This window comes from Podarcis muralis, chromosome 13 (genome assembly GCF_964188315.1).
Source record: "Podarcis muralis chromosome 13, rPodMur119.hap1.1, whole genome shotgun sequence".
Classification (NCBI taxonomy): Eukaryota; Metazoa; Chordata; class Lepidosauria; order Squamata; family Lacertidae; genus Podarcis; species Podarcis muralis.
Genome location: NC_135667.1, coordinates 37,655,816 through 37,673,379, shown reverse-complemented (window position 1 = coordinate 37,673,379; position 17,564 = coordinate 37,655,816). Strand labels below are relative to the sequence as shown.

Sequence of the window (17,564 nt, the reverse complement as noted above, 5' to 3'; positions counted from 1 at the left end):
CTCGCTCCTGAGCAAACAGGTGCAGGACTGCTCTGTAAAACTACATTTTCAACGTGGATGCACACATCTTATCTGCAGAAGTGTGATGGCCTGGGATTCGGACTCGGAGGCTGAACCTGAGGAATCCCAGCCTGCACAGGAGTCCCCGCCTCCAGAACCAGCTGAAGGGTCCTCACCTGTGCTAGATCCTCAGGTGCAGGCACCAGCTGAATCTGCTCTGGCTCCTGAGGGGATGGAGGACCCATTGCCTGCAGGTGCTCCAGTCTCAGCCCCGTCAGGGGAAGCTGAGGTTGCAGATGCTCAGGGCAGAGAGCGGAGGGAACTAAGTTCCCGCAGGAGGAGTGCTCGCCTCCAGGCCAGGAGAGGCGGGTCATCTGTGGACCGGGGCTGCCCTATGCCTCGGGGCAGATAAAAGCCAGCCAGCCCCAGTCCCAGGTTGCTGGAGCAACATTGTTGGTAGCCTGTTCCTGCCTGCACCCTGTTCTGCTCTTCTGTCAGAGTTCCTGACCTCACCTGACTCCCTGCCTTGGACCCAGCTTCAGCTTTGACGGACAGCCTCCATAACGCACCCCCGACCTCGGACTGGACTCGGACCTCACTGCACGGTTAACCCTAACCTGACAAGAAGGTTCAATCAAGCCCTTGGCTTCCCCTTCTTCACCTGTGGAAGCTGTCCACCATCTTGAGTTGGCCCCGCAGTTCCTTCTTGTTGAGGTGGTCCAGCATTCGGGCATCGACAAGCGACTCCATGAAATAGCTGCGGTACTGGGGCAAGCCCAGGCTGGGCAGCCAGTCGTTCCCCACCCACTCGTGGTTCATGTCACCGTATGCCAGGATCTTTGGAAACAGAGAAGGGAGGAAGACCGTGTGAATGACAGGGAGGTGCGCGCACGCAAACACACTATGTATGTTTGGGGCTTTGAGCAATTAGCGATGCTTGTTTAATTAACACAGTTACAAACCTTTCCCCAATCCCCCTCACCTCTCTCAGGACAACCCTTCCTTCTGAATTCTGTGCATCTACTGTATTGTATTTATTTAAAACAAAAAAATTCCTACCAGTAGCACCTTAAAGACCAACTAAGTTAGTTCTTGGTATGAGCTTTCGTGTGTATGCACACTTCTTCAGATACACTGAAACAGAAGTTGCCAGATCCTTCTATATAGTGAGAAGGTGGGGAGGGGTATTACTCAGAAGGGTGGTGGGAATTGGTGATTGGCAGATAGCTGTGATGAGCCTGTTGACGACTCTTAACGACTGCAATAGGTCTTACAATTTGTCCTTACCCACAACAACTTCAAATTCGGTGATGACCTGTTCCTTCAGATCAGCGGCACAGCAATGGGCACCCGCATGGCCCCACAGTATGCCAACATCTTAGTTGGTCTTTAAGGTGCTACTGGTAGGAATTTTTTTGTTTTGACTATGGCAGACCAACACGGCTACCTATCTGTAACTGAATTTATTTAGTTACTGCATTTATAACCTGCCTTTCTTTCATGGAACCAATAAGCTGAGATCTTTGGGTGAAGGGTGGTATATCATCATCATCATCATCATCATCATCATTATTATTATTATTATTATTATTGCTGTTGCTGTTAATAATGTCCCTTAGGGAGCCTCCCAAGCCAGATACTGTACTGGACCTAGACCTGCCCAGCTGCAGCAAAGTTGCTGTACATATCCTTAGCATTAGTTTTCCCATTTCAGGACAAAATGGAACCAGGAATTTTAAAAGTGCAAACTTTTTTTGGGGGGGGGGGTAGGAAAGCAGCAAAAAGCCCATCAGGCCCTCCTCTCTCCACCCTAAAAATGGGGAAACTAAAATTTCTTCCCACTTGCTGTTCAAATCCATTGGTTCTCTAATCCCCTTTTTTTCCAGTTTATAGACTTAGCGGACATTACAGTGCAATGAAGGTAGCAGATCCCTGAGCAACAGACATTAGTGCTTTCCCTAAATTCTGGTGTGATTCCCGGAGAGCGGAACATGCCCCTCTTTCTTGCGACAAGATGGCGTGGGTTCTGGGGACTGTTGGAACTTGCGCCTCTTAGCCCAGGGCAGATGGGCAAGTTCCCCTATCACCCATTCCCCAAAGCAGAGTATTATGTGTCTTGGATCCCCCACTTTTCCCCCTATCCCTGGTGGTGTGTGAAGCAGCTCTCGCGCCATCTCATCACAGATGGCCTCTTCCAGAAAGCATAGAAAGAGCAGGCAACACAATGAGAGGGACAAAAGAAAGAAAAGGGTGCAAACAGATCTCTAATGCTCTTTCTCTGTCCCAAAACGCAGCCATCCTGGATTAAATAGACATGGAACACAGGGCACCTGTGCTAATAATTTTGTTCAAACAAAACATCGCACAGAACATCCTTGAATGCGTTATACAATGGGAAGCCCTTTTGGTTTAAGGGGAGATGGCCATTGAATTCATTGGAACTGTTGGTTCTGCCAGAAACTGAAACAGGAGAATCTACACAATGGGAGAACCACCCATTCTCTTGAAGTATTGCAGATTCCCCCAGCCCTACGCTCTCCAATAACAACAAAAAACAACCCGCACCCCCTCCTCTTCCACAGACAAGTAGGCATGCAAGGACAGAGAGGGCTATTGTGCAGATCCCTCCCATACCTGCTCCCAGCTGATTTCTTTTGTCTCCTGGATAGAGGTTAAATGGAAAGCAGGAAGGAAAGCAGAAAGGAATTGTTAAGGCAGGGTTAAACTCAGTTTGCTTGCACATGTGACCACTGACAGCTCAAGAGTTAAGAATTTCTCACTTGATCTCAGGTCAGGCCTACTCTGCACATGCAGAAGAATGAACTGGAGTCTTCATTTGGCAGAATAGGTTGCATCACTTAAAATACAGCTAGGATCATATTTTGGGATCATTCTGTTTGTTCACAACACACATACACATCACCAGCTCCCTACAAGCAGAAACCTAGCACATGGTGCGCTAACCTTTGACCTGCAAGCTGTCTTTATTTAAAAAGCATTAAAAGTGGCAACACGAAATGACTATGGACTTTTCTGATCTGTCCACCCGCTGGATTTGTACCAGAAATAAGCTAGAGTGCCATCGTCAAGTGCCTTCCACCTGCCTCTATATGCACGAAGGAATCACAGAACCCACTCTTGCAAAAACAGAAGGAGAGAAAGGGATAAATAGCGTCCGCTTGCCAGAAGGACCCAGTAAGTCCCCAGAGAAATAGGCAAGCGCCATCTTCTGACCTCCCAGGTGCATACAAACGCCATCATATTTCACACACAGGGCCGGCCCACCTATTAGTTGAGTTGAGCCTCTTACCTTAGGCGGCAGGTGGAAGAGGCAGCAGATTGGTGTCCCCACCTAACCTGTCTGCTTCTACTGCCTGCCCATCACCTTTTTGCTGGCCGGCCAGCCAGCTGACCACCAACACCCCTGGCAAAGCAGCCACCATCTCCAGCTCCGCAGCTGCTCTCCTTAGGATTCTTAGAGTGTTGCCGCTGCCCTGCCACTGCAGCAAAGGAGCTGCCAGGTTTCTAAAGTGCCGTCCATGTCACTCAGCTGCGTCTTAACATGAGGAAGGGGCCTTCCCCAGAGCAAGGCATGTGTGGGCAAGGTGGCCTTGGGGAGCGCCTGTTCAAAAGTTTATCGCTCTGAAGCTTTTTAACAGTATCTGCTGCCGCAAACGTGGCAGCGGCGCAGGCGTTCTCCCAAGGCCGCCTTGCTCACAATGCCCCACTCGGAGGAAGGGTCCGCAGAGTTCCTTGGAGCGAGATGACCCCAAAGGCAGCAGAGGAAGCTGCATGGGAGGATCTTGGTAATATGCCGCCCTGTACAAGGCCAACATTTGATGCCCTTCCCACAGCCCTCGCAGCATTGGCTTAAGCCCGCTAAACATGTTCCAGGCTTTGGGGAGGAGGCGCAAGGCTCTGGCAGGGTCCTAGAGCCCTCATTGCTCCTTCCCAAAGCCTGGCAGGTGCTTTCTCGACTTTGGGAAGGAGGTAGAAGGGGTCTAGGGTCCTGAAAGAGCCCTCACACCTTCTTCCCAAAGCCAGGCGAGCATTTACCAGGCTTTGAGAAGGTGCCTGCCTTAGCTTCATACCCAGTGCCACCACAATGCCCTAAACGCCGCTTCTGGAAGGAGGAGGAGGGAGAGGCAACTGCAGGAAAGAGAAGAAGAGGGAGCAGTTTTGGTGGCTAAGGTCAGTGCAGAGGAAGAAGGCCTCTGCTAGTCTTGCCCGCTGCTCAGGAACAGCAAGGTAAGATCCTGGAACAGGGAAACAAGCGGGCACGAGGGCAGCATGCGCACAGCTGCGCCACTTACTGGCTTTGTTGTGGCGGTGAGAGATTCCATCTCTTCATGCGTCATCCACACGTTCCCAGTAGACTAGCAAGAGCAGCAGCAAAGGAAAGGAGATGTCTATCAGTATTATTGTTATTTTTTAATGAAAGAAACCGTTCCAACTTCACTGGTCTCGGCTCCTCCGACAGAAAGGGCGACGGAAGAAGCAGGCCCTCACTCACCGTGCGGGAAGTGGCGGGGGCCGAGGGGCTGGTCAGCGACACCATCTCCTGAATGGCCAGTCGCAGCTTGAGCCGGTGCAACGGGTTGCTGATGCCAATTTCCCGCTGGATTTCTGTGTCCGACAGGTTGGCCATTATGGCGCCGCTCTTCACGTTGGCGCGGCAGGCGGCCACGTACCAGGCTGGCATGCCGACCCACAGCTGTCGGGAGTAAACAGGAGGGGAAAGGTGGTTAAGGAGAGGCCATGCAGCTCTGGGGAAAGCAGAAACTCTAAAATCTCTCTTCTTTTGCTCTGTTTGAGATCCCTACCACTCCCCTTCTAGCAAAGGTCTGCCTTTAAGAAAAAAGTTAAGAAAATAACTGACCTACCAAGGACCAAAACTAGCAATGACATCATCATCATCATTAAAATGGCAGGTGCAGGAGTCCTGGCTAAACTCACCTATTTTGGCCCTACCAGGGTTTCAGTCTGAATTGTGCTCAACACACCTCCTGTTTGCTCTAAAATCGCTAATAGTGTGAAGAGTACACCCAGTTTGGCCCTACTGAAAAATACAGCCAGCATCCATTTTGGGCATGCCCAATTGATGCGCCATCGCCACATTGATTTTGGACCCGAAAGAATGCAAGAGTGGGAGTGGGATGGAATGGGAGTGGGGCGTGCTCATACATGCTCCACCAACACACATGGGGGCTGGGAACAGAACCCCCATGCAAAATGGTCGCAGCCTGTACAATACTTGGAAGTTGCAAGTGATCTTTTTAAAAACGTAAATGCCATGCGCTGGAGGAGAGGAGAGAGGGAAATCAGGAATGGGACTGGAGGCGGGCGAGCATCCAGAATTTCCTTATGTGCTGCAGTCCTGACAACCGCCCCCCACCCAATGGCGGAGCTTCATGCTCCGGCACTGGGGGTGGAGAACAGGCGGGCCCGGGGCTGGTGCGCATCCCAGGGGTGTGATGCGCTGCCTGCAGAGGCATGGTGCCCAGCTCGGTGTGGGGGCCAGCCGCGATGGCACTCCACCGGGATCGCTCTGCCGGGGGCTGTGTGCTCCCCCGAACTCCTTTTCCTTCGCCAGTGCCCCCCACCCACCCCCAGCAGTTATTTGGCTGTATCTCTTTGTGGAGTGTATCTGTTCAGTGGCAAAGCAGGGTTTGCCGCCATGCAGCATGGGAATAAGGCCTTCAGCCATGCTTTAACTGGTGCCCAAAAGATTCTGCTGGGACTGGGGCTGGGGCTGTTTTTCACTTCTGTGTCCCATGATTAAATATCTCCCTTCTCTGCCCCATCCGCATAGCTCAGTCTTTAAACTCTCCCTGCTGCTGCCTGCATTCCCTTCCCTCCTCATTACCTCCAGCCACGAGACAACAGTGGGCCCGTCCCAGGCAGCGAAGGGCAGGCCTTGCCGGCAAGCTTCTTCTAGCAGCTCATGCCTGCGAGAAAAAGAAATAAGGAGATCTGAAAATCCAAGGGGTGACTACATCCGATTATATATTCTCTATTGGTTGTCCCACATGGCTCAGACCTACGGCCTGTATGTACCCGGAGCTGTGTGTTCCATATTGTGTGAACTTCTGTTGCTTGACAAAGACTTTAAAAATTATTTTACTGGGCATTTTAAGGAACTTTTTCTGCTTCTATTATGAATTTTAACTGGATTTTCCCTACAGTATCTTTTTTTTTTTGAAATATGATTGTGCGCCACTTCAAAACCATGGTCTTAAGAGAGAGAGAGAGACACATTGTTGAAATAAACAATAAAAATAATTAATTACACATCCCCCCTTTTCCCAAATCCAGCCATCAATGCAAATGTACTTGGCTGCTCCAAGCGTTCCTTTTGGAATTTTAAAAGTTCGACATTACAGTTGTACCTTGGATCTCGAATGCCTTGACTCCCAAACAAATCGGCTCCTGAGCTATCGAAACCCGGAAGTGAGTGTTCTGGTTTTTGAACGATTTTTGGAACTGAATGTCTGACAGGGCTTTCACAGCTTCCGAATGCTGCAGGAGCTTCCTGCATCCAATCAGAAGCCACGCTTTGGTTTTCAAATGTTTCGGAAGTCGAAAAGACTTCCGGAACGGATTCCGTTCGACTTCCGAGGTACGACTGTACAGTCCTTGTTCATCAACACAACAAGCCCAAGTGAAAACTTACACTCATGCTCAATTCACAGGCAGGAAGCTGAGGCTGGCAGGTGTGTGGCGTGTGTGTGACTCATCCTCAAACCAGCGCAACCAGGTCTCACAAGCCCACATCCTGAGAAGCTTTTCACCCTGCTAATCTCCCACCCCTTTGCCCTACCCCAGCCACCTGCAGCCAGTTACCCCTGCCCAATTCTCACTTCTTCTTGTTCCTACGGTCTTTGTCCACTGGTCCCGACAGCTTGGAAAGGCCCAGGGGATCTGCAGGCGACATCTCGTCTGACGGTGTCCCAGCTAGGGAGAAAGATGGACAAATTACAAACAGAGAATGGCATGAAGACCCTAGACCATCTGCTCTGATAATCTCCTCCATCATGAGGGCAGTAGCCCCATTCAGGCATTCCCAATGACTCATGCGAGAGAGCTGGGGTGGCGAAGGTGAATGTGCTAGTTCTGCCCTATACCCCCAACTGCTGCTGTTGCCCCCAAGTTGGAGGGATGACATCTGTCACAGGGAGCATTTCCAGCTCGTGTGGGTTCCCCTGTGTGTTCTAGAACCCCGATTTCCAAGGGTTCTAAATGGCATGGGGGCAGTGGCATAGCATGGGGGCACAGAGGTGGTTGCACCAGGTGCAAAATGTCAACACTCAGTACGGCCTCAATGCAGCTGTGTGCTTCTGTCACTGGGCTCCGTTGAGAACAGCTTCTCCATGTGAACCAGAAAGTGACCTCTTCAGACAATGGAACGACTCTTCTTTTCTTACCCCTGCGGCTGTGATGTCCCGGGCAATGTGGACGCTGTTAGGCAGTTGAATGCACATGTGTACTCCATCCATTTCCCTCCCCTCTCTGTGCAGCCCCGGAGCACTGGCAACCCACGCTACGCCACTGCACAAGGGGTGGAATTACAGGAATGTTCCACTTAAGAAGTTATCCCTCCAACTTGGGGACAGGGATGGTCAGTGGTGGCGATGGTGAAGCACAGGCTGAACCAGCATGCTCACCTCTGCTCTCTCTCTCTCATTGCCTGAGAGATTTAGAAGACCTGAACAGGGCTAGTATTTCTGAGTGTTCTGGCACAGGCAGCATCAAAGGCCAGAGGGAGCTGCAACTATGGGACAGAGGATCCCTGGACATTTTTGCTACCATCAGTGCCAAGGTTTTTTGGGGTCCAGAGGCAAGAGATGCATCAGTGGGCAGAATGGGGTTGCTATGAACAAGCAGATCCCTCCACCTGCTGTCCACCGAGTCCTCTTGTGTTGCTCTCAGCTAAGGCCCTTTGCATGATATAGAGGTTGTGTGCAAGTATGGTCCCTTATGACATGGAAGACTCTTGAAGAGTTCATAGACAGCGTGAATCTCTCCTGAGCTCCTCCAGAAGCCTTGTGCAAAGGAACAGCATCCTTCTCCTATCTGCGATGAGCTGATTATTTGGAAAGGGCCCCACGGACTGGGATTGAGACCTACAGAACAGCGGCGCTCACAAGCAAGGTAAAAGGTAAAGGTAAAGGTATCCCTGCCCGTACGGGCCAGTCTTGACAGACTCTAGGGTTGTGCGCCCATCTCACTCTAGAGGCCGGGGGCCAGCGCTGTCTGGAGACACTTCCGGGTCACGTGGCCAGCGTGACAAAGCTGCATCTGGCGAGCCAGCGCAGCACACGGAACGCCGTTTACCTTCCCGCCAGTAAGCGGTCCCTATTTATCTACTTGCACCCGGGGGTGCTTTCGAACTGCTAGGTTGGCAGGCGCTGGGACTGAGCAACGGGAGCGCACCCCACCGCGGGGATTCGAACCGCCGACCTTTCGATCGGCAAGTCCTAGGCGCTGAGGCTTTAACCCACAGCGCCACCCGCATCCCTGCTCACAAGCGAAGCCCAGCTCAAAAGGCCACAATGGTTATCCGAGGCCTGGCATGTGCCCAAAAAACTGTGGAATTTTTGGTGCCAGGCCCGACACTGGATTCAAAAATCTTGAGGGCTAGAAACTTAAAGGATTCTATCATAATCGCACAAGTAGAGGTTACTGAGGAGCAACGTTCTTGTGGGGAGGTGGAGGGGCAAGAGGTCTCTTTGTGAGTTCCTAATACTGATCGTTGGAACAGCCAGGTTCCACAGCAGGCAAGGCTGCAATCAGCCTTAGCTGGCCAGCAGGGTCAGTGGTTAGTGATGATGGGAGATGCAACCCAGCAACACTGGGAAGGCCACCCACAGGTTCCTGATGCCTGGTTCCACAGGGACATGTCAAATAATTCTTTTTTGAAGGGAAAGGCAGGAAGTGGAAGTGGACGGTGGACAGGAGGGCGGGGGAACGACAACAAAGCTGAGGCTCTGGGTTGGGAAAGGCATACCAAGCGAGGGGGACTCACGGCCCAACTGCCCCAGCCTCCCTTTCTCCTTCTTGCCAAAGAGACGCCCGATGGAAGATTTGATGCTCTTCTTCTTGGTGGATTTGTGCAAGGAGTCCTGGCTGCTGTTGGTGGCATCAGACCCCAGGCTGTGACAATGGAAGGAGGTGGGTGGAGAGAGAAAGAGAGAGAGAGAGAGAGAGAGAGAGAGAGAGAGAGAGAGAGAGAGAGATGAACAGGATAAGAAGGGGGTTATTTCTAAATAAGAAAGGCCTGCTCCTCCAGAGAGGCTCCTACCCTAAAATGAGAACCTAAAAGGAGATCTTCCTCTCTGTCAATTGGCCTCACCACTCCAACCCCTGCTAAGCACAATCCATCAAAAGAGGTGCGCTTTTACCTGGCGCCAAAACCACATGAATGATAGAAATACTTTATTGTCACTTGTACAACTTAGAATCATAGAATCATAGAGTTGGAAGAGACCACAAGGGCCATCGAGTCCAACCCCCTGCCAAGCACTTTTATACAGTGAGATTACACAAGCACCTGCCACTCAGCTCTCTTAGTCTTAATTCCCCTCATTTACTGACGCACACCCACCAAACCTGAAATTTAGTTGCCCTGTTGTTATCTTTTCATTCAGCAGCCTAACAGCCCACGGATAGAAGCTGTTCTTTACCCTGTTGGTGCGACTAATCATGCTTCTATATCTTCTGCCTGAGGGCAGGTGAATCATCCCTGAGAATTTCCCTCACTCTCCTGAGGCAACGTTCTTCCGCTATTTCATCCAGCGGATTCATGGGACAGCCCATTATATAATAATAATAATAATAATAATAATAATAATAATAATAATAATAGTGCCAGGTGGACCTCACTGGGAAGAGCATTCCACAAGGAAGAGAGCCACAACTGAAAAGGCTCTCTCCTTCATTGCCCCCCCCCCAAAAAAAAAACCTCCATGAGAGGGGGGAACCTGGAGGAAGACCTCAGAGGAAGACCAAAGGCTCCAGTTATGTTCACACTGGTAGAAGTGGCCTGAATAATATGTTAAAAGATCCCTATTGTCCTGTCCCACCCCTTGCAACCTACCTGGTCCTCAGGTCCCTCCCGTCTTCCAGGGATCCAGCCTGCAGAGCTAAGGCTTGGGTCATGCGCTCAAGACGCATCGTGCGGGGGGTGGAGAGAGCCGGGGGCTCGCACAAGGCCAGGGCTTTCTCCTCGGACCCTCGCCCCTCTTCCTTGGCAACGTGGTTCTGCTGGGAGGGGAAAGAGGCAGAAAAAAGAGAGACTTGCATGGCGCTGCTAGGGAAGAGGGAAGGCTGCCACTCTGGGAATCTCTCAAGCTAAGAGAGGCTGACAACTTTATGACCCTCCCAACCTGAGAACTCCAGCAACCAACCAAAGCACTTGAGGAACCTGTGTGCGCCCCTGACTACCTGAGCACCTGATTCTGCCTCAGCGGCCTGCTGCAAACATTATGGAGCCCACTCATCTACTCACCCTCACTTTCCTAATCTCGTTCCTACTCATGTCCGTAACGAATGAGCAGGCCCACTGGACATAGCTGTCAACTTACAGATTTGAAAATAAGGGGCCAGCAGCCTCAAAAATAAGGGATCAGCAGCCAAAATAAGGGATTTTCAGGGCACAGGTATGTTCAACTTCTGAGCCCTTCCGAGCCAAAGGCAGAAAGCCCAGCCAGCAGCCAAACGAAGCCTCAAGCGGCGGTTCCCACAGCGCAGCAACCCGGCAAAGGGGATGAAGCAAGGAAAACCACCGTCACCTCTCCGCTGGGAAGCGCTGAGCAAAGGCGAGTCCCCAGGCAATGCGGCCGATTTGATCGGCACAAGGCATGCAAGCTCCACCCCCCAGTCGTTATTAGATTCCTTATTGGGTGAGCAACGCAGCCAAGCAACACAGTTGGAGCCTCCCTCCTCCCTGGCCGGCAGGGAGGGAGGGAGAGGAGCTGCTTCCTTTGAAACCCGGGAAATTTACGGGATATCATCAATAAGGGACAGCAGCGGGACACGGCGCTGGGATAAGGGACTTTCCCACTAAATAAGGGACAGTTGACAGTTATGCCACCCTGTTTCGTACAATGACCACCCAGATACCTCCAGGAAGCCCACAAGTCATTTGGTCAGCCGCCACCCAGGCATCTATTATTCTGAGGCACACAACACGAGTGGGCTTCATTTTCTGGCACCTTTAATTGAAGGATTACTGGCAGAAAGGCCCAGAAGACCCTCAACCTGAGGCCTTGAAGGGCTGCTCTGCTGACACCATACTGGACCAGACGAACCAATCATTCGTGAACGAGCGGCTTTCCTGTGCTCATTTAAGAATAAACACACACAGCACAAAGATTCCTGAGGGGAAATCTTTCAAAATCTAAAGTACAGAGGAAGCGGACAAGGCCCACCGTGTCCCTGGCCCACCTCCCAACACACCATTTTTTCTCCATCGCGAGCAGGGCTGTGAGGCGCCAAGCGGGGAGTAGAATGGCCGCTGCTGGGGGGAGACGGGCTGGCCAGAGTGGAACTGGTGACAGAGGGAGGGATGGAAGTGCCCGAGCGGTAGCGTCCCAGGGACCCGTCCAAGCTGGCGCTGGTCACCCGGCTCTCAATTTCCTCTGCCCGCTGTTCTGTGGATTCCTTTTCCTCCTGGATCAGCCTTGCAAGGAGAGCAGAGGGGGAAAGCGTGAGCAATTCTGGGATAACCACGGCCATCTGTTCTCTCTCTTTGTACCTTGCCCTTTTCGAAATCTTCACTCAGTAAACAAAGTGGATCTGAATACCTTTTGCTTCATTTATTGTGCTTTCCTAATCCAGGTTCCCACATAAATATATGTGTGTGTGTGTGTGTGTGTGTGTGTGTGTGTGTGTGTGTGTGTGTATGTAGGTAAAGGTACCCCTGACCATTAGGTCCAGTCACAGACGATTCTGGGGTTGCGGCGCTCATCTTGCTCTATAGGCTGAGGGAGCCGGTGTTTGTCCACAGACAGCTTCTGGGCCATGTGGCATGACTAAGCCGCTTCTGGCGAACCAGAGCAGCACATGGAAACGCCGTTTATCTTTCCGCCAGAGCGGTACCTATTTATCTACTTGCACTGGTGTGTTTTCGAACTGCTAGGTGGCCAGGAGCAGGGACCGAACAACAGGAGCTCACCCTGTCACGGGGATTCGAACCACCGACCTTCCGATTGGCAAGCCCTAGGCTCAGTGGTTTAGACCACAGCGCCACCGGCTGTGCTTGCCAAATTCAGCACCGGATAGGAAATTCAATGCTTGCCAACAATGCGAAGCTACAGAAGAGGCACGCAAAACCAGCTACAACTGAACAAGTAAACAAGGCACTATTAACTGTCCATAAAGACAGAACAACTTGCAGTGTATCAGTAATCTATGTTAAGATGACCTGAATAATGTGCATTTTAAACAAAAACCAAAACTTCTAGGTTGTATCCAGACTAAGTTACTTGCACTGAGGTCCCACTGAAATCAATATGAAAAGTTAGTCGTCAAGACTAACAAGCCCCATCGATTTCCTGAACACCAAATCAACTCAGTCTGAATCAAATACCCTAAATTTAGGAATAAACAAGGCATTATCACAGACCCCCCCAAGTGTCCCTATTTTCCAGGGACAGTCCCGGATTTACAGAAGCCATCCCAGTTTCTGAACTGATCCCAGAATGTCCCACTTTATCTTAGGATGTTCCTATCTTCATCAGAGAAATGTTGGCAGGTATCTCCCCGAGCCAAGGAGATAAGTAACTATACAAGCTTTAGAAGACATCTGAAAGCAGCCCTGACTAGGGAAGTTTATTAATGTTTTATTATGTTTTTATATATGTTGGAAGCAACCCAGAGTGGCTGGGGTAACCCAGTCAGATGGGCAGGGTATAAATAATAACATTATTGTTGTTGTTATTGTTATTATGGAATAGGACGTCCCTATTTTCATTGGAGAAATGTTGGAGGGTATGCAATTATCTACGTTCAATGACAGCAATGCAAAGAGGTGCATCATGGGAAATTGCTTGCGCAGGCTTGCTGCAAAGGGCTGGGCCGAGACAACTCACTTGATTTCTTTGTTAATGGCTTCCAGCTGCTCCTGAAGCATAATGGCCAAGGTTTGCACATCAGCCTGCCCACTGGGGGAGAGCAGGTCGGCTGAGCTGAAGAGAGGATCACGCTCGTCTTCATCCGAGCCATCCAAGCCGCCTTCGAAAGGGCCTCCAGCTGCCTGTTGAGCGCGTTCCCACTCCTGAGAAGGTTCCACCTGCAGAGGAAAAGCAAGAAGAAGGGAAATGGAGGGGGTATGGTCCATCTGCCCCATGACATATTTGGATATCCACCAGAGAGAACGGCAAAACCCCTCAAAGGCAGCACAGACTTCAGTTGGGTGGTGATGGGACCGTGGTTGCTATGGAAACCAAGGCCCTCGCCTCGCCTCACCCCCTGCCCTGATCCCTGGCACTGCACTGCTGTGAGCTCAGCCTTTGCCACAAAAACAATGTCAAGAGGGAGACTCACCAGGCGGGTGTCCAGTGGAAATTGAGGTTGAAAAGAGAGAGAGAAAGAAAAATAATATGAGGGGAGAAGGTAATGTAACTACTGCTCTATACCATTTGCCCTGCCACAAGCAACATTTCCTCCTGTCAGGCCCCATTGCACTATCCATTTAAAGCCATGCATGCACAAGAGTGTCTATTTCTAGCATTTTTCTTTATTTCCGCCCCACTTTTCTGTTTAGATCATGCACACACATACACAAAGAACCTTATAAAAAACACGCCATAAAGAACAGCGACATGGACAAACGTTAAAAGATAATCAGGATGAAAACAGATGTCTTAAAACAGCAGCCACATTAAAAGCAGGATACAGCAGATTAGCAGGCTAAAAAAATCGTATGTTGAAAAGCACACCAGAACAAGAACATCCTTAATGGATGTCTAAAAACTAAAGTAGAAGGAGTTTGGTGGGCCTCCACATTTGGAGAGGGCATTCCACATTCTGATTGCCACCACTGAAAAGGCATAGATGGGGAATGGAAAATCACAGGCTCAAGAAGGAACGAAAATGAATTGTCGGATGCAGGGAGGGTGGTAGGGCCTGGAAGAGTTTATGGCAGCAATAGCTTTGTTGCTCTGGAAATCTCCTTTGCCACCATTTCCAATGGTGGCTCCTAATGGAATGCAACTGGAATCTGTTAAGTGTTCTAATCCAGTGATACAAGCACAAGACCTTTGCTAGTACCATCCCAGGACTCCAAACCAACTTCTTTCTCTTTTTTTGGGTGCCCCCGGGGCCAGCCCACACATGAGGCAAGGTGAGGCAACTGCCTCGGGCAGCAGGATTCGCAGGGGCAGCAGATCCAACCTCCAAGGAATGCATCACCCAGAGCTACTGCCATGGTGGCAGCAACAGCTGCGGCACACTGCTTGGAGGCCGGATGTGCCCACCCCCTTGGCAGCCCCCTTTTCCCAATGCAGCGTCTACAGCGGCCACTTGGTGAATCGGAGGCGCCGATGGCCTCTTCCCACCCTTGTTCCTGATGTTGATCTTCTGCCACCCCCTTCTTCCCTGGTGGGTGGCGGCTGCCATTTTGTGATTCACCCCACATGCCAAAATGTATGGGGACAGCTCTGGGTGCCCCATCCCGCCCTCTTCAGAGCTCATGCCCAGCCCTAGACAGCAACCCCGTACCTTGGTAGCCTCGTCCTTGACGGTCCAGCGGCCCTTCTTTGAACGTCTTGCCACACCAGCACTGCTGTAATGGTCCACGTGGGCCCCCACGGGCAGCGTGGGCGCCTGGGAGTAACGTAGCTCCAACGCGCTGCCCGGCAGGGACCTCCGTGGAGCAGGAAAAATGAGAAGCATGAGCAAGGATGGTCAGGAAGAGGGTCTCCACCATGTTTGATCCCACCAGTTCCCCCTGAACCAAATAAGACTTTCAGGTACTCAGCCCATTGGGAGCCAGGTAACAAGATTTTCTTGAAATCCTGACATTTTGTGGGTAAAAAGGACCCCTGACCATTAGGTCCAGTCATGACCGACTCTGGGGTTGTGGCACTCATCTCGCTTTATTGGCCGAGGGACCCGGTGTACAGGTCATGTGGCCAGCATGACTATGCCGCTTATGGCTAACCAGAGGAGCACATGGAAACGCCATTTACCTTCCCGCTGGAGCGGTACCTATTTATCTACTTGCACTTTGACGTGCTTTCGAAGTGCTAGGTCGGCAGGAGCAGGGACCGAGCAACGGGAGCTCACCCCGTTGCGGGGATTTGAACCGCCGACCTTCTGATCGGCAAGCCCTAGGCTCTGTGGTTTAACCCACAGCGACACCCACTTTGGGCTGCACTAAACCAGTTAATGTAATTTGAGAGGGGGAGGAGCCTTCTTACCGGGAGTAGGTAGAGACAGGTCGCCCGCGTAACTGGTCTATCTCCATGTGCATCCTCTCAATTTCAGCTAAGAGTTGTTCCTGTAGGACATATGCAAAGAAGGCCATCAAAACTTGGAAGCAACCTATTAGCTCTGCCCAAGGCATGATGGAGAACAGCAACAACCAGGAAAAGATAGGCATAATATTTTACAAGGACAAGAAGAAACATCAAGGACAGAATAACTACCGCACACAGGAAGAACAAGGATATCGTTTGAATGCTTCACCCGTACGTTTATAGATCATTTAATGTGTCAATACAAATGGAAGTCGTTAGAATTGCACTTGTTGTATAAGGGATTGCTAATTTGACTGGAGTGTAATTGAAATTAATAAGATTTTGGAAGGCAGAAATAAAGTAAATCATCAAACCATCAATTCTAGCACGTGGGGGGCCACCTAAATTATATAATTTGGCATCTGAATGATTGGTATTAGTAATTGTATTATAATTTGGCATTGTTATAATGAGGCTGTTATTGGATTATTGTAATTGAAAACTAATAAAAATTGTTATTTTTAAAAAAACAAAAACTTGGAAGCAACCTAGCAGACTTCAAAGCCCTCCATCGTATTTATTTTTTTAAAGATATAGTATTTCTAAAATATATTATTTTATTTATCTCTAAGCAGCATACAACAGCTGAACACAGAAGAGTGTAATACAGTCATAACATGGGTTGAAGTTGCTTCAGGTTGAGCATTTTTGGGTTGCGCTCCGCGACGAGCCGGAAGTAATGGAACGCGTTACTTCCGGGTTTCTCCGCTCGCGCATGTGCAGACGCTCAAAATGACGTCACGCGCATGGGCAGAAGCGGCAAATTGCGACCTGCGCACGCGCAGACGCGGGTTGCGTTCTCTTCAGGATGTAAACGGGGCTCCGGAATGGATCCTGTTCGCATCCAGAGGTACCACTGTAAAAAGCTAAGGAGTGACTTCCATACACACTGCCCAGGGAGATTACTTCGGTGCTGTTGACGCAGAAGTTTGACTTCACCCCCAAGACAGATGGATGCCAACAACATATGACAGAGGGAAGGGTATTACACAGAATACGGGCAATAGTGGGAAATGCCCATCTCTAGGTGCTCAACTCAACAACCTGGCCACATCATTCCGAATGAGTCTCAAGGGAAGCCCCACACAAAGGGCATTACAGTATTCCAATTGTGAGGTTACCAAAACGTGAGTCGCAGTGGTCAAGCTATTCATGTTCAGGAAAAGGTGTAGTTGGCATACCATCTCAAACTGATAACAGGGCCCCTTGCCACGGAGGTTACCTGAGCCTTCAGTGAAAGAAATGGATCTAGGAACACCCCAAAAACAATGCACCTGTTTCTTCTGTATGCATTCCCGACCCAAACTGATAAACTCTCCAGCTTGCAAACAGGCAAACCACTCACCCACAACGCCTCCATCTTAGCAGGATTCTGCCTCAGTTTGTTAGCCCTCAGACACTCCCAGAAGTTCCCTTCCTCTTCCTCTAGCCCTTAGCTCACCCTGAAAATTCAGGACATTCTCCTCCCTTCTGGATTTCATGACTAGTGACTTTCACCCTCTCTGATAGTAATTCAGCCACAATTAGCCTCACCTTGTTTGCCAGTAGTTCATCCTGAACCTTCTTCATGTTGGCTATTTCTTCACTCAGTGTGTTCTTGATGGGGGGTGGGGAGGGAAGGAAAGAGTTTAGTGAGAGCAAGAGAATGTTCCTCCCTCCCTTCCTGCATGCCCCATATTCTCCATCACCCCACATGGAAGGCTCAACCCAGGTGGGTTTTCTGCATCAGGTGACTGAAGCTGCGTTGAAGGGCCGCGGCCTCTTCTCTGCAGTTACCTCTGCTGTTAAGACCAACCCCAACGGCAGCCAAAACCATCACAGCAATTGCCTAACACTGAGAGTCCTAAATGTTCCTCACATGAGGGCCCTTGGTGGAGAACCTCCTGGGCTCCCTTCTAGCTTGGCATCTGGGTGGTTGGTTGCCATGACTGGAACTAGCAGTTATTTTCCTGAAGTACATGGAAACGAAAATTTTGGTGCATTGTGACTAAAAAACACATGGCTGCCATCTTGTTTTTTGTGATGGTGGCCGTGCCATGTACT

General features: G+C 50.4%; 1 protein-coding gene across 15 annotated transcripts in view; it reads right to left on the bottom strand.

Moving 5' to 3' along the window:
* The window catches only part of PPFIA3 (PPFI scaffold protein A3), a 61,428-nt gene that overhangs the window by 7,407 nt on the left and 36,457 nt on the right, over positions 1–17,564 (bottom strand). For 4 of the 15 annotated variants that reach the window (XM_028751748.2, XM_028751739.2, XM_028751740.2 and 1 more), the window contains 13 exons: positions 17,055–17,117; positions 15,423–15,502; positions 14,722–14,866; positions 13,092–13,291; positions 11,458–11,680; positions 10,097–10,263; positions 9,008–9,153; positions 6,861–6,954; positions 5,867–5,948; positions 4,514–4,714; positions 4,314–4,376; positions 2,635–2,661; positions 662–837 (listed from right to left, as the gene is read on the bottom strand). In XM_028751748.2, coding sequence (XP_028607581.2) covers positions 662–837; positions 2,635–2,661; positions 4,314–4,376; positions 4,514–4,714; positions 5,867–5,948; positions 6,861–6,954; positions 9,008–9,153; positions 10,097–10,263; positions 11,458–11,680; positions 13,092–13,291; positions 14,722–14,866; positions 15,423–15,502; positions 17,055–17,117 — 1,667 coding nt within the window. The remainder of the gene's footprint in view (positions 1–661; positions 838–2,634; positions 2,662–4,313; positions 4,377–4,513; positions 4,715–5,866; positions 5,949–6,860; positions 6,955–9,007; positions 9,154–10,096; positions 10,264–11,457; positions 11,681–13,091; positions 13,292–14,721; positions 14,867–15,422; positions 15,503–17,054; positions 17,118–17,564) is intronic. The other 11 variants (XM_028751744.2, XM_028751742.2, XM_028751745.2 and 8 more) reach the window with 11 other exon arrangements.